General features: G+C 41.5%; 3 protein-coding genes across 3 annotated transcripts; 1 reads left to right on the top strand and 2 right to left on the bottom strand.

Annotated features, from left to right (window-relative positions):
* Positions 1-431: 431 nt before the first annotated feature.
* fastkd2 (FAST kinase domains 2) lies at positions 432-6,068 on the bottom strand. Its single transcript, XM_078244088.1, has 11 exons — positions 4,995-6,068; positions 4,793-4,896; positions 4,518-4,626; positions 4,175-4,298; positions 3,925-4,064; positions 3,606-3,778; positions 3,322-3,485; positions 2,583-2,819; positions 2,255-2,351; positions 1,081-1,195; positions 432-727 (listed from the first exon to the last, which is right to left on the bottom strand). The coding sequence occupies exons 1-11, from the start codon at positions 5,649-5,651 to the stop codon at positions 605-607; spliced, it is 2,043 nt and encodes a 680-aa protein (XP_078100214.1). The 5' UTR covers positions 5,652-6,068; the 3' UTR covers positions 432-604.
* Positions 6,069-6,540: 472 nt separating this feature from the next.
* Positions 6,541-10,393, top strand: mdh1b (malate dehydrogenase 1B, NAD (soluble)). The gene is made up of 10 exons (XM_078243457.1): positions 6,541-6,576; positions 6,660-6,772; positions 7,514-7,648; positions 7,736-7,878; positions 7,991-8,159; positions 8,240-8,588; positions 8,693-8,834; positions 9,170-9,345; positions 9,431-9,570; positions 9,695-10,393. The coding sequence occupies exons 1-10, from the start codon at positions 6,555-6,557 to the stop codon at positions 9,749-9,751; spliced, it is 1,446 nt and encodes a 481-aa protein (XP_078099583.1). The 5' UTR covers positions 6,541-6,554; the 3' UTR covers positions 9,752-10,393.
* retreg2 (reticulophagy regulator family member 2) lies at positions 10,075-20,402 on the bottom strand. Its single transcript, XM_078243456.1, has 9 exons — positions 20,091-20,402; positions 19,473-19,576; positions 18,885-18,915; positions 18,447-18,576; positions 17,662-17,746; positions 17,147-17,284; positions 15,872-15,960; positions 14,630-14,765; positions 10,075-13,323 (listed from the first exon to the last, which is right to left on the bottom strand). Exons 1-9 carry the CDS (start codon positions 20,342-20,344, stop codon positions 12,515-12,517), a joined length of 1,776 nt encoding a protein of 591 aa, XP_078099582.1. The 5' UTR covers positions 20,345-20,402; the 3' UTR covers positions 10,075-12,514.
* Positions 20,403-20,470: the final 68 nt, after the last annotated feature.

Here is a 20,470-nt window from a genome sequence, read left to right as displayed (position 1 = left end):
AGACAGAAAGCTCAAAATGTGTTTTCAGAGAGTTAACATCACTGGAGTTGATGAGAACCAGATATACAACAATGAGAAGCGAACACTTCAAACAATAACAATCTGCACCATTTCCTGTCTTACTCTACGGTTTCTTTCCCTTCTCGTGCTTTCTGCAGATGTGGCTGCTTCTACATTTACCTTGCTCACCTTGCAGTTTCTGTGCAGCCATTGCAAGCGCACACACTGCTTTTATTGGTTTCATTCAGCAGCTTACTCATCATTTACCACACGCATCAGCAAGATTAACATTGTTTCTGTTAGCTTTTTGAACCATTTACCGACCGATGATTAAAAACAAACGCTAAAAGATCGTTTCCATCCCGCACACTCCCTTCTCTAAAGAAGAATGACACCGTTTCACAAACTGGGGAAGAAAAGTTCAGGTTCGCTTCATGTTTATCTCAATGTTTCCAAATTTATTTAAAAAAACCAACCTCTAATATAAGTATTTCTTCTCTATTGTTACACAACAAAAGCTTTGAATAGCACAGATCGATTGCACAGCTTGAGACTACTGAAGCAGGTATGGCTCGTGGCATCCATTTAACATCGACATTTGTCCTCAAGATCCCGGTTGCTCCACTTTAGGTTGTGTGTCTGATCTTTGGTGATCTGGAAAAACATGTCTCCTTAGGAAATCCGTCCTCTTTTCCTTGGCCACAGACTGCAGCTCCTGCTTCCTTACCTGGAGAACAGGATTAGGATCATGTAAATCTCGCCATCACTGGAACACTCAACACTGTTTCTTCTTCAATTAGTGGTAGTGTCATTTACATTTGAAAGAAGCATTTTAGTAAAATGTCAGTGAGCTATTGTCAAGGAGGAACACAATATTCTGAAAATATATATTCTGAGGAAATTAAACACTCATATCTGAAAAGGAACATGTGGCTGAAGGCGGGTTTTTATTTAAGTGGCTACAACAAATGTAGAAATGAATGTAGAAATAATATTCTAACACTTGGTGAAGTGTAGTAACTACTCAATCCTTAGAAAAAGAAGAGCCAAACTCAAACTGTGATCGTTTCCGAGTCTCACCAAGACAGGGTTATATCCCAGGATCTTCAGATGGCGAATCTTGACAGCCAGATGACCAATGGGATTGGACGTGCCATAGCAAAAACCAGAGTGTGGTGTGCAAATTACTGCAATTCTAGGACATCAAGACAAGAGTTTCTCAGCCTTAAAAAGGTCAACATTTGAATACAGGTACAGGCATGACAGGGTGAAAGTGGCAGTTGGGTCATAAGACAAAAATGTGAAACCTGAAAAATAAACCGAGCAGATTGTGGCTCTCTTTAAACTGAGACAATGTGGAGCATTTTGTACTCTTTTGTTCGTCTACGTTTATCCATCTGTAAACATTTGTTTAAATTCTATGTTTTTATGCATTATGATAAAAGCTCAGTAAAAGCGTGCAAAATGTATTTCTACAATTTTTTTCCGTACAGTGTAGCATCAGAATGATTCGGCTGAATTTGTGCAGGTAAAATACATCAGCAGGCTCAATAACAATCTATTTAGTTACAGCAGCACTGAATGACAATTTACTAAATCTAGACAAAACAATATGTGTGTGCAATAGTGAGAAAAATAGAGTAAGAGAGGTGAATATGTACATGTTCTATGAAATTGAATGAGTACTTAGTAAACTCCCTGTGTAGGGCTGAACAAATAAATAAAAAAAAAAAAAAAGGCACCAAGAAGAGGACAACAGTACATAAAAAGTATAGATGTGCACACAAATTAAGAGTAAAAACAAATGCAAAGTCATATCCAAATCATTTCAAAGGTTGTAAATAAACTAGATGAACACTACACAATTGCACATACACCACTTTATGACATTTTAACTTATGTTACAGTTATTTATTGGTTAGAGTACTTGGATTAGTTTTTTTTTTTTTTTTTTTAAACGCATCATTTTCAACCATGTCTTAAGTTCTTTGCAACCTTGTTGCTCAGTAAAAGCAAGTGACTTGTAGCCAGTTTGATGCCCTTCGGAGCTCTTTATGACATACGCAATCATGGCATGCGTTAACGCCCAATGTGGCCAGAACAGAACATCCAAACATCCTCTCCACCTTCTTTCACATCATCAAAACTTAACCGAAAATAGGACATAAGCACATTACATAAAAAACAAAATAGCACTGCAGATTTCTTCAAGATCGAGTCTGGTGAGGTTATCGACTGCAAGCCGACATCCTACCTTTGACTGCTCTCTGCTGGAGAACGCTCTTCTCCTGCACAACTACTGGCTTCAGTCACAGAGGTGTGGTTTGGCAGAGGTTTGGTTATCACACCGTCTGAGAGTCAACACACACAAACACAGGCGCTTCCTCACATCACAGTTTCAAGTTAAAGAGCAAAATGCAGACACAATCAACTATATTTATCATGTGATGAGTCGACACTATTAGTTACAAAGGCATTTCTGTGGAGAGATAGACAAAAATCATAAACCCAAGCCGAGACTGTGAGAAGCACTCAAATGTATCACTCAATCAACTTCACTTCTTTCCTCCAATATTCTTTACCTATGAGGTAGACGTTCTCCACCACCACCATTTCCTGCAGCATTGTGTCTGCTTGGTCGCCCAACATGCTCTGCAGGCCCTTTAAGAGCAACGGGTTCACTGATAGACTTCTAGGGCCGGGGTCTCCCAGGACAGATGGGGGGACCGTCAGGGGCTGAGGGAGTGGAGGACGCTCGAGACGGAGGCACAAGTTCACGGTCTGAAACATGCTCTCCTGGCTAGGGAGAAACCTGGGTGCTGAGGGAAAAAAATAGAGGAAGTTCAGACGGATAAAATTCAAAAACAAATGTGCGAGGGGAAGAAGTGGCTAGGGCTGGTATCATTTTAAAAATGTGGATACCGGCAACGATACTGATACTGTGACTTCGATACCGGCTCCTGAACGCTAAGTTTTTCCATATCAATGTTATAAAATCCATTTTAACTAAAGAAATTACAACTTTACAGTACAATTCTTTTTTTTTTTTTTTCAGCTTCAAATGTACGCTGTAGTCAAGTCTTTTTGAAATACAACACACACACACTTGAGCCTGTCTCTGTGTAACGTAGAGTTTTCCCTGCATGTCTCTACGACGTGTAGATTAGACAGCCAATCACACTATACTATGGAGATTTGGTCGGTGCCTAAAACGTATTGAAGTTCGGTACCCAGCCCTAGAAGTGGCAGACAAAAAAGGCGAGTGGAAGAAGTCAAAAGGCAGAAAGAGAGACTAGACTGGCCAGCATTTGCACGTCTTACCGGTCGTTTTAAACTTCTCCAGTGTACTGCTCTGCAGGAGTTGCTCCAGTGGTGCAGAGGGGAAGTGACCCATTAGACACAGATGGTAAACAGCCTTTAACAACCCAAACGCAGACATTTTGGGCAGATAAAAGTCAAGAGCCTGGCTCAGACTATCCAGGAACCTGGAACAGCAAGATGAAACCCAACAAAGACAGTCATGCGACATTTACGATTTATAAATATTATATGAAGGGCCTGTGTAGGAGTACAATTTGAAAGATGAAGACATGCGAGAGTCCTACTGTTGTCTTTGGTGCTGCAGGTCATAGTTAAGAGAGGCGTACACCTTGAGGACACAGAGGAGGTTTTTACGTGTCAGAGCATCCGGATTGGCGATCACCCTATCAGCAAAGGCCTCCATCAGGGCAGTGGGACAGAAGGCGAGGTTCTCAAACATAAACAAGAAGAAGACCATCTGAACAGAAAGGAGGAAACTCTGATATACATACTGTGTGTGTGTGTGTGTGTATATATATATATATATATATAGATAGTTTAAAGTACTTCACGATGTTGACTTAAATGTTTAACATTTTAGTAAACTGTTGTATTTTGCAGCACCTGTTTATTGGTCCAGATGTCTGTCGTAGAGGCGACATAGTCTGAAATGCCAGTGAGCAGCTCAAAGTCTCGGTAGTACAGCGCCTTACACGACTGCAGGACTTTTAACAATCTGGTGAAGGGGATTCCTTGTAGGTTTTCTACCAGAGAGACGTGGAAAAGAAACCAAAGAGGGACAGCATGTTGGTAAAACATTAAGTCTTTTCAGAAGTAAAATACAATATTTCAGGCTCCCTATATTGATTCTGACCTTTAATCGTCTTACTGCAGACATCCAGGAGTGGTCTGGAGTAGAAGCCTATTGTGGCCATAGTGAAGAGCATGTAATGGGTGTTGGGAAGGCTGAACTGGTCTATCATTGATAAGGCGTTTGCCTGGAGGAAGCAGTGTACAGAATGAGTGTCAATGTGGAACGGATTCAGTTGCCCTGTCATTCAAAAATACTACAATGTTATAATGAGAAAGCTGTTATCAGAGAATATGTTGAATAGTCAAAGACATGCCTGCACAAGAGTTGGCAATCATAAACCTGGATCATTTTAGAATGGGATATGAATACCAAATATGGTCAAAACCAAGACCCATAAACCAACCTCGAGTTTCAGTTTAAGGTCCAGCGAGGCATCTTTCCCCAACAGACGCATCATGGTCTGGAGAGACGTTACATTCTTGAACCTGGGAAGATGGGCCTCAAACACCAATCTACAGTAGGACATGGCCAAAATAAACATCAATGTCAATTGATCTGGAAAAGAAGTGGTGAAAATCTATATATATAGTAATAAAGGTTTTTCTTTTCAGCACCAATTATTAAATTCTGATGCTTATATGTTTGGCTGAAACATATGCATTTTTTGACAATCCTGACCTCATGCCCTCCTTAAGTGCAACAACGTTGGTACTGTCCTCCATATGTTCCAGAGAGGAGGCCAAGATGGACAGGCCCTTCTCATCAAAGCCATTCAGATTCTCCTGTTAGTGGACAATAAAATGGATTTGGCTAAACAACAAAAACAATTTCCAAAATAAAAACATGTTTGCTTGCTGGTCGACTGTCTTTCGCTGCCTACCTGGCAGGTTCGGAGGAAAGTTTGGACCACGAGGCTACTTTGGGGGACACCAAGTTTGACCATACTCAGGAGAGAATAAGCCATGCTGTCAGTGCTCATGTGCCCCATCTTCTTCATGGCCATTTGCAGGAGGCGGTCAAAAGCAGGATGCTCAAACATCAGCTGCAGCTCATAGCGCAGCTGCTCATCTGACATCTTCTTAGTGATGTCCCAGATGTGGGTCAGGCAGTTTTGGACCTGTCGAGCTGTGAGTGAGTATTGATAGGTGAGGTCCAACACGTCTGATGGGGAGTCACAACGCTGCAGGTGCTCCATAAAGGGTGAGTGCCTTTGTATCTGCCTTGAGGCTGTCGCATCAGATTGGATTTTAGCGGGCAGCAAAGAGTCTGCCAGTGGAGGCAAGAGATGCTGCTCCTTCTCTTCCAAGTCTGCATTGTGAATACTACTCTGTGAGTAAAATCTCACTGAACTAACAAGACTCCTATCCAGGAATGCCTGGTTTTGCCTTGTGCCCCAAATGTGTGCCAACTGCTGACTAGGGAAAGATTTGTCTTTGATTGATGTTGTCTCCAGGAAGCTGCGCTGTTGCCATAGAGACCTGCGGCTGCAAAGGCGCAGACCCCATCTCATGACTTCCTCTGTTACCCAGACAGACATTGCTCTCTAATAGAGGACGCTAAAAAGAGCCAAGACATTAAGTTAATAATTATCCGCGGGTTTCCACTTTACATTCTTGGCCACATAAACAGACAGTTAAGATATGGAAGTAGTTAGAACAAATAATGTATCACAAAGTACTATGACTAAGCTGCATACAAGGTCAACAGAAAACACTGGCTAGCTTAGCTACATTAGCTAAGGTTAGCTAAGTGACGCCCCCTATTACTCTAACCGCGGAAACATACAAATAACTGTCCCAATGTAACACATGGCATTTGCTAGACCATGTAATATTTGACATTAAACGCTTTTCAGCAAAGAGCCACAGAGCTACACTACACTAGCTGTAAAGATTGTCCATCCTTTGCTTGCATGCGACGCTTCGTGCTGTGTGCGCTGCGATATTTATTCCCCCTGTCAACAAATTGGTACACCACGTAGCTTACTATACTACATATATAACAAAAATGCTTATTGTGGAAGAAAAATGTCTCCAGTGTAATCTTTATTTACAGTTAATAAAACCAACATGTGATCTATTTTAAACCATAGGTCTCACAGTCACCAAAACACGTCCTGATATTGTTTTCGTTTGTGGTGTTTCCTACACGGACTCAAATACGTGCAACATCTATGGTTACCTAGCAACCAACGCCACACAAATGTTTTTCTCTAGGAAGGCGAAGGCATGACCAGCCCTGCTTTCCTCCTGATTGGCTAGAACTCATTGCTCGGTCTGATTGGATTGGTTAGGTTAACGCAAGAGGAGTGGGATTGGTTAGGGTTAGGGCAAGAATGGCAGGGTAAGCCAATCAGAGGCAAAGCAAGTGAGAGTAGGGCGGGACATGACTTCGCCATCCTAGGGGAAAAGTACTCGAGTCCCGGATACAGGAGGATAGTATGGCAAAATTTGTGCTTGCTGGTAAAGTTTGATTTGACTCTTTATCTCATAGGATGTACACAAAATATCGCAATGCTGATTTTTGACAATTTGAACCTCTACAGGTAAAACAGACTGTCCACATTACGCCAAAGCGGAACTATTAGCAGACCGTTTGCAGCGATCTCTGCCAAACTTTAGGATCCAAAAGATCTCCATCCTCCCACATGAATGGAAGGTATTCTTATTATTTACTTACGCTTTCAAGTCTCCTTAATTTACAAACCATTGGTATATTTTCCGTGTTACTTATTTGTCACCTCAATTTGACCCATTGACTCAAATACCCATCTTGAGGGTGCAAAGAGCTTTGTGCGGCTGCTTTTTATTGACTTTTCTTCAGCTTTTTTTTAATTGCATCCAACCACATATTTTAGCAGGGACCTTAAAGAGTACTTTTAATATCGATCCTAGTCTTATCTGTTGGTTGATGAACTTTTGAACTGACAGGTCTCAACGCGTGAGAGTGAAAAGCATCTTATCCGATGTTACCTTTTCCTCCACCGGTCCCCCCTCCCCAGGGCTGCGTCCTCTCCGCGATCTTATTTATTTTAAATACAAATTAACGATCAAGCTATATTAGTGGTGAAGCAATACAAATACGAGAAAAATGTCGATAAGACCTTTATGAGGATGTTTTATTGTTGTTCTATTCAAACTATTCTTTCTTTTCTTTATCGCTATATGAGACAAAGACCCGGAAGAAGGCCCAGTCAGTCCTGGCTGATATAAGCCCCCCCCCTGAACAGATACTTCATGTTGTTGCCGTCTGTCTGCCTAAATGCAGGACAAACAGACACAAAAACGCTTTTGTTCCTGCTGCTATAGGCTTTGTTAATAATTCAATGTGAGATGTGGACTTCTGTGTAGTATGTATTTCTTTTTTATTCCTTGACCTCTCTCTGGTGCTCTCTGATAGGAATGGCTGGAGGCCACCTGCAAAAGAAATGGCTGGAAACACGAGCAGTCCCCTATGGTTTGGAGGGAACTGGTGGACCACGGGGGAAAAGGGATTCTCTTAGGGGACTTCAGTGACTTCCTAGAGCATTGTCAGGTATCATTGTCATTTATTATATTGTCTTAATTAAAATCACTTCTCAACTTCCATACCTGCCAACTCCTGTAACCACCGGTTGTGTAGGACTACTACAACATCACATCAGACATGTCTACGGATATAATGCTAAGTGTTGCTGCAGAGAATCTGGAAACCAAGATGAATCTTATTGCAGAGGAGCAACATCGTGTCAGTCTTATCAAACCCCTTCACATATGGATCAGCAGGTGGGTTAGTCTGAAAAATTCAAAACCAAAGAAAAATATACATTTTCAATATGTTTTTTTTGATGTGTGGAACTGTTTCAAGTATGGTGTACATTTCCCCGTACATTTCCAGTGCTCTCAGCTCAACCTGCCACTTCCTGATCCCTTATCTGCTCTCTGCTGAGGTGTTCCCCCACGTGTCCGCAATCAGCCTCCACCTAATGGACCTGGAGGGGAACATGGAGGAATTGCAGTGGCTGAGGATGGAGACGGAGGACCTGGCATTCCGTCTGCTCCATCAAGTATGCTACTTTTTAGGATCATGGTTTTAAGCATATCAGAAGAAAAATAAAGCCATCTAACAATATATTTTTTTTCACAGGTGACCATTCACACAGATCTGGAACAGGCCTTCCGAGAGGCGGATGTCATTCTACTGCTGGATGAGGGGTGGTCGGAAGACAGTGATAGAGAGAATGAGGAGGAAGTGAAGAAGAAAACGGTAAAGGGAATCTCAGACAGGTACAGAGAGTATGGACAGCTGATTGACACAATGGCCAACAAGGACGTGAAGGTGATCGTGTCTGGTGACTCATTTGTGAACCTGAGATGCTCACTTCTTTTGGACAACGCGCACTCCATTGACAGCCACCAGTTTGTCACCGTGGCAACTCAGCTGGAGAACGAAGCCAAGGCTATCGTTGCAAAGAAGCTGAAAGTGAGGACTTCAGGTAGTACATTCTCTCCCTTCGTACCTTCTGTATATTCCCATTGTATTTCAGCATGGTCACTATTCATCCAAGATGAATGGCCTCTCCCTCTTCTTCTGCTCTAGATATTACAAATGTCATTGTTTGGGGAAACATCAGTGGTAGTTTCTACATTGACCTGCAGAGAGCAAAGGTTTTCAACTATGATGGGGCAATCAAAGGACCAGCTTTCTTTTCCCAACCAGCCAAAAGCATTCTCCAAGGAAGGTTTGTTCCAAATAGAAATAGGATTTCAATAAGTAATACCGGTAAGTAAATCTTAGTGTGCTTTAAACACTAGATTAACGGCTTATCTGATGTTATATACTTTAGTGCATGCATTGTATTTGTGAACTCCACCCACCTGGCACTTTGCTGGCTAAACAAACAACACAATACAGGTAATATCAAATTACAAAACTGCCTACCAAACTGTACTCTGCCGTGTTTTCAGTCTGTGCCAATGTTAATTTCACAGTAGTGTACAGTGAATACTCTGATCCAAAACACCCTGCACTGGGATATGCCAAAAAAAAAGGCAATAATCTCCTTCTCTCTTCCAGGAAATGGTTGGAAACGGACTTTCAAGACTTGGTACGTTGTCAGCGTGCAGCTGTGACCTCAAAGACCTGCCGAGCAGCTGCCATGACAGTTACCAATGGGATGCTTGCTGTCCTAAAGGCTTGGAATGGCATTTGTTGTCCAGATGAGGTCTTCTCTATGGGTGTACTTTGCCCAGGTAAATACAACGCATTACTTTAGACATTGATTTTGGCTGATCTAGCTAGAGTTGATGTGTAATTGTTATCTTTGGCTACTTGCAGGCTACTACAATCTCCCAGATGGCATCGTTCTCTCAATCCCAGTAACTTTCACAGACGGTAGATGGTCCGTGCTGTGGGATGTCACTGTTGGAGACGAGTTGAAGGAAAGACTTCAGCTTTATGCAAGTGAACTCCGGCAGGTATGTCTAGTTACAAAATTAACAAGGGATGTTGCACAACACACATTTTCATAGCTGCAATCTCCTGTTACCATTTCACAGATGTTTCTAAAGGTACTAACGGATGTGTTTTTCCTTTCCCCAGGAAAAAGAACTTGGATCAGAAAATTGCACAATGGTTATAAATAAAGTAGACAGTTGATAGGTGTTAAAAATGTGCATATTGGGCGCCTTGGTAGCTCAGTCCTCGACGCAGTGACATGCAGCAAAGGGCCGCAGGATGGAACTGAACCTGCAGCCCTTTGCTGCATGTCATTCCCCTTCTCTCTCTCCCCTTTCATGTCTAAAGCCGTCCTGTCAGAAATAAAGGTCTACAAATGCCAACAAAAAGAGAAAATTGTGCATATTAACTACACAGACTTAAAACATAGGTTAGAAGTTGGTTACAATGATCAGGGAAATCATTCAGATAAATGGCAGTCTTACATCTGAAGTTTGTTTCAGTTTGTTCTTTTATTCTCTTACTTTCACATGTGGTGTTATTTGACCAGTTTAATGACAATAAATCTTTTCTGCTTTGTGAAACTCGCCCATTGCTGTTATATTTTTTAGATGTAAAAGATCAAACTGAGTACTTTATGGAAAAAGGAGAAATTAGAAAATATATTCCTTTTTTAAAATTGTACAGTTCAGTAAGTGCCTTTTTTATAGTTCAAGAAGCGACATTTTAAGCATAAAACACACTACTAACATACACAAACCGTTAATATCCTTCTCTAAGTCTGATGTTATCACTTGCCACCCATTTCCCTTTACTTGAGTAGTTGAGCAGTCTTTTTTAAAAATGAGGACACATCAAAACATTTCTTTCCCTCGGTGGTAATTCAATAATAAACTAACGGAATTTAATGGGCTCTTTTAACCTGAAACAATTATATGGATTTTCTTTTCTCACAAATTGTGCAGTACTTTGTCAGTTGACAAGGAGAACTTGAACAGAGCGCTGTTTTTACATGCAGAATATACATGTTCCTTTTGAACATTTCTACACTATACATAAGGAGGCATTGACTGAAAAAGGAAAGGTTAGTACAAATACAGTGCATTACTACAAGTCGGGAAACACATATTCTGCAATGTTATATTCAATTTGTACAACCCACCCCTGAGACTTGGATGCTGAGTGGTTTACAAAAGCAAAACAGAGCATAGTGCTAAATCTCTTTTTGTCATGTCAAACGTTTTCCACAAATTCCCAGCAGCGGCCAGATACATTATTAATTATTAATTCATTTATGATGTCCCTCGAGAAACAAACTAAATCTGCGCTAGGCCTGCACGATAAATCGTTCTAAAATCGTCATCTCGATTCACCCGTTCGTGATTTAATTTTTAAATGACTTTTTTTTTTTTCTCCAATTAATTTATTGAAAGCATTTGACATTGACATGTTTTAATTATGTTAAGACATGTTCAAGGAGTTCAGATAGAGGCTGTATCAGGGCCATATTTAGTTCATTGTCACTATTTTTGGTAGCCTACTGTACTTAAATGGCCAGTATGTACTTTTACTTTCTTTATTCATTGAAGCCTCTATGTTTACAGGCTTGTGGTGATGCGCAATGTGCTATAGGTGCCAAAAACAAATCTATGTTTGGTACTGCCAATTTGTTTTGTCATGGTTTATGTGTGCAATAAACATTACATTTCGTGAGAAAAACAATCGTGGCAGTGAATTGTGATATCAATTCTAAGCTAAAAAAAAATAAAAAAAATCGTGATTCATATTTCTCCCTGAATCGTGCAGGCCTAATCTGCGCCAGTAGAAGTAACACTCCTTTGAAAACTGACCTCAAATATTTGTCATGGTAAATACATGCGTGATGCATGGCATGCATGGACTTTACTACATGTATGACTTGACTATACATGTAACAAATGGTTGGGCACAGACGGGCCTATCGACAAGAAGCGGGTCTTTTAACAGAGTTGTAGATCAAGAATGAATTCAATTACATAATGGATGTGTGAAATTAAATTCTATTCGCAAATATTAATACAAATGAGGCATCAACCACAGAGACAAAAATTCAGGAACATTTCTTTTATCTTGCCATGTCAACGCCACTTACGTGTACGGGTAAAGATCTACTACTTTTTAACATCCAACAATGTCAAAGATTAAGTTTCCAGGCAACAAGTGAAAGACCACTAATGACTGAATGTTTCTGTCAAAACTGTAACCTCGGAGACCTCGGAGGTAAGGATGAAGTGAAGGATAACACTGTTGCTGTACTAAGTCTAACTCTGGGAATAGCTGACAACATTTTAAACCTGGACGTCCACGGTGTCAACATTAAAACAATTATCATACAATCATTATGGGCAACCGAAGGGATTCCATTTACTTTAAAACTTCCCCTCGGCTTAACAATAAAGTATCATCGAATGACGTTAAATAAAATAATTTAGAGCATATATTAATTGTTATATAATCCGACATTTCAACTCTTCGTAACACCATCGAGATAAAGACCCTTATGAAAACAAGACGGAAGGGTTATTTAGCTCTCAGCCACAGTAGAAAATAAAGGCGTCATCATTCTGACATGGGACCTATTTTTCCACTACGCTGTAAGATATTTGCCTGCTAATTTAACAAGCAAATTTCAATGTTGTTCAACCCCTGACAAGAATGAAGTTCTGCCCTGAACCTGCTCTCCCAGAACATGATCTACTATCTGGCCAGCAGGCCGAAAAAAAATCCCTACTGCAAACGGAGGCTGAACAGACCCTTCCAACGCACCGAGTGGTCTCATCCACATGCCACACAATAACCAACCGTATTAAACAGCAAACTCTTTGATTCATGTTTTGTATATAGCAGTATGTATGGATATAATGTAGGTCTAATGTAGAAATAAAAACAAAACAGTTGGGGGGCAGGGGGAGCAAAACAGGGAAGCTATGACTGTGGTTGATGCTGAGGAGACGGAGGCGTCTCTGGAGCTCCCGAGGCTCCTCCCACTGCCTGTCTGGCAGAGATGAGGTCCAGCGCCTCATCCAGCCCCTCCAGTTCACTTTGGTCCAGAAGCTCAAAGTCCTCTTCCTCGGTCGGAACTAGCGTGTCGTCAGGCATCTCCTCTCCGGTGCCGCTTTCTGTCGTAATCGCCTCATCCAGGTCCTGGTCAGCCCCCAGCGCTCCTATTGTAGTAATCGTAGTGTTAGCAGTGGTCTCGGTGGGTGGGGTGGAGGTCTCCAGAGGGCCAGGTGGGGTTTCAGTGGGAAGGAACTCGGCCAGGGAGGGCTCCTCGCTGGCCTCGCTGGAGCGCAGCATGGCCGACAGAGTGTTCTGCACCACGGTGGAGATGGCTGTGCTCACTATTTCCTCGCTCAACGCCTCCAAGGACTGTTGTGTACCCTGGGCTACTGCAGCTTCCTTCTCCTCTTCCTCCCGTGTCCCCGCTGCCTCCCCTGCGCCTGGCACAGGCAACATGCCCTCCTCACCCCCAGGTGGTCGCCCATGTCCGTTGAAGTGCGTGTTCACAAAGTGGAGCGGAGATGCTAGGTGCTGGATAAGGAGGCTGGCGGGACTCAACGGTTCCCTCTCGGACTGAGCACCAGCCTGGGCTCCGTCACCCTGGCCGGGGCCTCGCAGAGGGAAGTGGAGCAGGTTGTGATCGATGGACGGGAACTCCTCAACGGAGGGGAACTCAGGCAGATCCCGCAGGTAGGACTCCTCTGGGTCGCTGTGTAAACTCTGCTGGTCCAGGTCTGTAGTAGAGATGAGACAGCAAAAAAAACACTGACTCAAGCATCAAAGCCAAATATAATTCACAGATAGAGATGTTTTTGGTTAAATATTACAGCAATAAATCACAAATATGTTTACTCAAGTGCAGACTTGAGCTGAACATCCTGTAATTACCCAGTTAAAGCGGAACTCTCGCCAAAATGCAACCTTAGGGTCTTTTTGTGAATGTACCCGAGTCAAACTTTCGTTTAAAATCATATTTAGGACGGAAGCGCCACTTTTAAGATTTACCGTTTTCTCGTTTTTCGGTCAAATGGCCTTTTGAATGGGAGTGCTAGGAGCACTTTTATGCTAGCCTCAAAATAACTATTTTTAAAACACTAAGAAGGCTCGACACAACATGAGACTTTGCTCCAAGTATCACCAGGGGCTCTACACCTTAACGAAAGCATTGACAACATTGTTTGTGTACCCAGAGTTTACTAAAAAGAAAGGTTTTGAACAACTTACCGTAGGTCTTGTTGTTTCCGGCCGCAGCCATTTTGTCAGTCAAAAACAATCGATTTCCGAATGCAACATAACAGGGAGGAGAGTAAAGATGGAAAGCTCCTAAAGCTTAGTTCCATATAAATGCACTGATTATTTCTCGTTTTGTCTTTATTGAAAAACAATACTGACCTCGTAGTTGAAAAAGGAGCAACAAGAGCTACGGTGAGTTGTTTTTTAGTAAACTCTGGGTACACAAACAATGTTGTCAATGCTTTGGTTAAGGTGTAGAGCCCCTGGTGATACTTGGAGCAAATTCTCATGTTGTGTCGAGCCTTCTTAGTGTTTTAAAAATAGCTATTTTGAGACTAGCATAAAAGTGCTCCTAGCACTCCCATTCAAAAGGCCATTTGACCGAAAAACGAGAAAACGGTAAATCTTAAAAGTGGCGCTTCCGTCCTAAATATGCTTTTAAACAAAAGTTTGACTTGGGTACATTCACAAAAAGACCCTAAGGTTGCATTTTGGCGAGAGTTACGCTTTAAAAGAAAACTACTGATGCAAAGAACCAGTGAAGCAAAAGAACATCTGCATGCACACTTCCTTTGAAATGAGCAAAGCTAAACGTCACTGTTCAGCTCGCAGACCAGCATTGTGGCTCTAATAGGATCAAGTGAACCTCATAAATCAGCAACGCCTCCATGGAGTGATGTGTTCTGCTATATTTTGGAATTCCTTTGAACTTCCTACCAAGAAACCCCCCCCCCCCCCCTAAAAAAAACCTGCTACTTCTGTATGGGTATGAATTGAAGTGTGACAGTGATATGAGCGATCATTTACCTTCAGAGACGTCAGTGAGTTGAGGGGTGGTGGCTCTCGACACGGAGAACCCTCCGCTCTCCAAGATGGATGCCTCCTCATCTGACAGCTCCGAGTCTGTGATGGCCATCGCCAGAGCTGTGGTCTTCACATCCACCTGACCAACAAAATCACAGCGTTAGACCACTGCTAACACACAAATGCAGTGTCTTAGTTCTAGAGCTCCTCGATTATGAAGAAAAAATAAATAAAAAAAATCATAATCACGATTATTTTTGGTCAATATTGAAATCACAATTTTTTTACACCATTACTCATTGTCTTTTGGAAAGATGTTGCAATTATTAAACTTTAAAAAAGTGAAAAAGTAAAACAAATCAACAGTGGAAACACCTAGAACTGTGAAATTTCCCTTCATACTTTCCCCATTTTTTTCCATTCAGAACTAGAGCTGGGCAATATATCGATATTATATCGATATGGTGATATGAGACTAGATATCGTCTTAGATTTTGGATATTGTAATATGGCATAAGTGTTGTCTTTTCCTGGTTAAAGGCTGCATTACAGTAAAGTGAAGTCATTTCTGAACTTACCTGACTGTTGTAACTGTTCTATTATTTGCCTTTACCTACTTAGTCATTATAGCCACATTACTGATGATTATTTATCAAAAATCTCATTGTGTAAATATTTTTGTTAAAGCACCAATAGTCAACACTACAATATCGTTGCGGTATCGATATCGAGGTATTTGGTCAAAAATATTGTGATATTTGATTTTCTCCATATCGCCCAGCCCTATTCAGAACACAAGACTAAATAAGAGTTTACTTGCAAAACGCAATGTGCAAAACAAACTTTTTTTCTCGATTACTCAGTCTTTGTGATCATAAGGAGCCAGAATCGTAATCCTGATTCAAATTTGGATTAACTGCACACCCCTACTTAGTTCATCCAATAGACACAGCATATCGACTGCCTACCTGACATTACAGCAACAGTGTCAGTTACTGAATGGAACCATGTCCTGCAGGTGCGTAATGGAATCTGGTCACACTTGAAAAATATATATTTTTGAAGCTATTTACTACACCACAATGCAGAGCTCCATTTGAACTAAAAATAAAAACACATTTCCTGCTTCCCACACTACTACTGCTTCCTCTGTTGGTCTTATGCTGTACACACTCTCATAAAAGTAAAAAAAAAAAAAAAAGTGGCAGTGAAACATGGGTTGAGTTTGGAGGTGTGTCTTCATACCGTTGGGGTAAAACAGGACAGCTCCTCTTCACTGTCACTCTCCGTTTCAGCTCTTGGCTCGTCCCCCTCCTCCATCTCCTTCTTTACCTCTGTTAAAACACATACACACACTTTTATAATGGAGAGGAAAATGCATTTGAACAAATGTGCTTAAGAACTGATTAAAAGACAGAATGACACTCAGGTTTATGCCGTATCTTCAGAAGGAGCAACAGTATACATGTACTGTTACACTGGGAGACATAGATAGAGAAGGGGGGTGCAACTTAAGAGGGGAATTCAATTTGAAACAGCAATATGCTCGGACCAATCTCAAAAGTAAGTGTGTTACGATTTGCGGGTTGGTTTTGTGGAAAGGTCTTGACGAAACGATCAAACTAAGTATAAATATAATGCAATTTAAATATATATATATATATATATATATATATATATATATATATATATATATATATATATATATATATATATATATATATATATATATATGTACAAAAGATATACTTCTTTGAAAAGTACAGAAGTGGGGGTAGGACTTGACAAGCCTAGGCTTTTTGCTATCCCTTTTTCGAATGGGTCTAGTATGTGTTATGTTGAAAACATTTTTGTCGTCATTTTATTTATTTTTAAATCGTTCGAAATAAAGAAAGATATGGGATCTAGGTACAAATGTAACCGGAGGAACTTATAATCACACTTCCTGTGGTGGGAGAAGAAAGGTGGTCTCAATCGATTCAAGCTCCCTCTGTTACACTTCACACTCACATGCTTATCCCTGTGTTAATGTTACAAACACAGGCATTTGTTTTAATTTGATGTAATGCACTAGCCTGGGAAAACCCTGACGAACTTCCGGCAAATTTGAGATTTGCTCTGCAGCCCCCCCTGCAAGTCTGGCCAAGAGCCCATTTCCAATTTTTCCAAATCGAGGCACCAATCACAACCGTTGAGGCGGGCTTAACACGATGACGATGGCGAGCAGCTTTTTGTTTACATTCAACATGACGGCCACCGAAGCGCAGCAACCCGTTGATGCCACTGTCGCTGCTACGTCACCCGGATCGCTGGTCTGATTGGTTGAAGGACTACCCAATTGCGCCCAGAGGCATTTGAGCGGCGTCCGTTGGTGACGCCCCTTTGGAAATGGGCTGTGAATGAACGTTCCCCCAGACCCACTCTCAGTTACAACTGAGAAGGGTCTGGTGTCAACCAGGCTAGTAATGCGCATGAGTTAGGCCTAAATCTGTAGCCTGAAGGTGTCACAGTAACACTCACTCCTCTTGTCGTGCTTGCGGTGCTCGGTTTCTCCCTTCATGCTGTAGTCCAGTTTCATCAGGATTGGCTCCAAGCCGGTGTACATCCTCTGGATCAGTTCGTGGTACACCACCAGCGGCCACAACAGCACGCTCAGGACTGAACAGGTGCACAGACAAAACAGTATCAACTTTATACTGCTCTTTTTCTTCACCAGTATACAAACAAGAGTGCCATACAATAAAAAATGAACCATTTTAACAGTTGATGTGATAAATATCCCCTTGCTACAAAATATTAAAATACAAGGAGAATGGCCTATTAGACATTCCCCTACACCTACAGGATTCCTGATGTTTACTGAACACATTACCAGGGAATCCAAAACCACAAGAAAATGGAACTACTCAATTAACTGCTACCATTGCCTGTTATCACACACACCCTCTGTTTGTCAGGACAAGCACACAATCCAATGTAAATTCAGAGCTTAGCACAATAGTTTCTTTATGCCGATTAGGCAAAAAGTGACTCACCAATAATATAGGAGATCATGATTCCTGGTACATAATGCCCAACCACGGCAAGTACAAGACAGCCACTGCACATCATCACACAGAACTGGGAAACAACAAGTAAAGGAAATTAGGCTATTACACCTTCAAGTTCCACAGGGTACAGGATGAGGAAGTGAAAACGTGGTATCTCTGCAGGTGTGTGGTGCATTTGTGCATGATAGAAGAGAATGCAGCACCTGCTGAGATCCGACAGATTGCACCGTGCGATGTAGATATCCCGTACTTATTCTTATATACACAGTTGCGTTCACGGTGAATTTGCAATAATTAACCACAAATACAAACATTTAGGGTGTCTGAAATATGCAACACTTGTTAATTTACTTCCTGTAAATTCCTTTCTTTGTGTGTCAATGGTAGAGGTGTGAATCTTCACTGATCTCCCGATTCTATTACCATTATCACGTAAGCGATTCGATATCTCGATGCGTCAAATACATTTTTCTATTAAAGCCATATAGGATATTTAATTCATAGCTTTTCAAGCTTCAAAAACAAAACATTCTGCAGTGCTCGAATACTAAATAAATTGGATACATAAAACTACAGCACTGAGCACATGGCACTTCCTGAACGTGCAAAACATAACAGAATATGTAAACAGAAAGGTTGTTAGGCCTACATTAAACTGTAAACAGAAATAATCGATTATGGCCGGGCCGATTATCGATGCAGCACCGTCCATGTCCATGTTTGATTAAGTTCAACACCTCTAGTCAATGGGCAGAATCAAAGTGCTGTACCTTGCCATGGTTCTGTTGTTTGTACTGCAGCATCTCCTGCAGGTACAGGCAGTAGGTCAGGTAGCTTTCAGCCAGGTGGTGGCTGAGCTCAGGAATACTGAGCAAATGCTGCTCCACACTCATTGTGTCACTGTATGCAAACAAGAACACACACACACACACACACACGAAGAGAGTGACAAAACATTTGGTAAAGAACAAAAATCTGTACTTAAAATGCTTCAGGCTGTACTGAAATGTTTGCAGAGAGGAGGTAATGTATGATTCTATGTTAATGTAATGACAGTGGAGACGCCTGGTAGCCTGAAATCACTTCTGATGATACTGTATGGTGTGACGTGAAGGGAATTTTGTAAACATAAAGACAGACTTCACAACGTTGTCATAAAGAAAACTATCTAACAAGTAATCTGTTTATTGTGCACATACACTACATACCTTTGTACAGGAGGAGCCTCTGCATGTTCAACTGATGTAGGAGAAAAACACAATTAGCAGCAGATCATGAACATGTGTTTCAGCAAACATGTTTTTCAAGATTATTAAAAAGATTCAAGGGGTTTATGCTTTTTGGCCTTGGAGCATAAAAAAGGTGTATGTATTGTGTTTGATTACATATTAATGTTGTTTAATATCAAGCAATCATACACTGGTTGTGAATTGGAAAACCTTAACTTAGATTGATTAGAATGTAAGATTTCCATCAGGTATGCATGACCGGATACATAAGAACACTAATAATAACATTTAGCTGATTTTCAAAAATGTTATGGTCTTTCCGTCAATTTCTTTGCTTGAGAATTTCCCACCTTGACAAGGCACAAACACTGCAGGAAAAATACTTCATCTTAAGCAGATAAACAGTCTACACACTGACATAGTCATAGCAGGCTTCTCTATCCAGTGAAGGTACTGCGATTCCACAAATACTGATTTTAGTCGGCTCAGCAACTTTGAACATATGCTTGGGCAATGAGTGACAAAGTCTGAGAACTAGACTGGAATGACATGAAGGCCTGGGTTTACCGGTAATGATGGGCAACTTGGGCTTCCATCTCTCCAGTAGCATGAGTCCCAGCAGGGACACACTCAACAGGAACAGAGGCCGCAGGGAGGTGGATGACAGGAGCCTGTGGAGACACATAGATAAACAGCCTACCAACTGGCGTGTTCAACACAAAAATATAATAAACATACACGTGCTGTCAGGAAACTCACTCCCAAATTAAACTTAATAAATACAGCTATACAGCATCTGTGTTAGTCGGCTGTCATTGACAGCTGGTTCACAAGGCCTGGGCCACTAAGCATGACATGAGTGTTTGTTAGGAATAAGATGAACAAAGCTGACGGGTGTAAACAACTCAAAATAACTCTGGTTGCGTATTTTGTCAGCGCAATAATGTTTTTCCTGATAGTGTTTAATGCATGACGCCAACTTTGCCGAGCTAAAAAATGTAAGTTTAAGCTGTCTTGAAAGCTACGTTAGCATTGGGCTAAAGACGTGGGATTAGCTAATTTATCTTGACGTTCACTCGTAATATCCTCGCTGATGTTAGCCAGCCTAGCTATTGATGTTCAATGCAACCTCATTGCGCTGTCAAGAATGTGAATAACGTGATTAAACACGGACTCGACGGTTACCAAAATAATGTGTTGAGTGTCAGGGCCACAGAGATGCTGTAGAATGGCCTCTCCCAGACCAACAGCCTCTGCACCCATAGCAGCAGGGGCTCATACTGCGATAGCCAACCCTGAAGACGCTCCCGCAGGCGGACGAGCTCCGGGTTTTCGTCCCCGCGGGTTTGTTCCGATGTCCCTGAAGGGAACAGAGACTCAAGACCGACAGAAGAGGAGGTAACCGATGGGCGTCTTCTGGCCTCCTCCTCGCTCGCCATGTTTCCCCCACTTTGTTATGTTGTTGGGATATCACGGGGTATATGCAAAGAGCAGAGTCAAGTGTGGCAGACGTACAGAGAAAGTAAGCTTCCGGTTATTACTTTCAAAATAAAACCTATCGCTTA

This window comes from Sander vitreus, chromosome 24 (genome assembly GCF_031162955.1).
Source record: "Sander vitreus isolate 19-12246 chromosome 24, sanVit1, whole genome shotgun sequence".
In the NCBI taxonomy this organism is placed as follows: Eukaryota; Metazoa; Chordata; class Actinopteri; order Perciformes; family Percidae; genus Sander; species Sander vitreus.
This window is presented reverse-complemented; position numbering and strand designations above follow the sequence as displayed.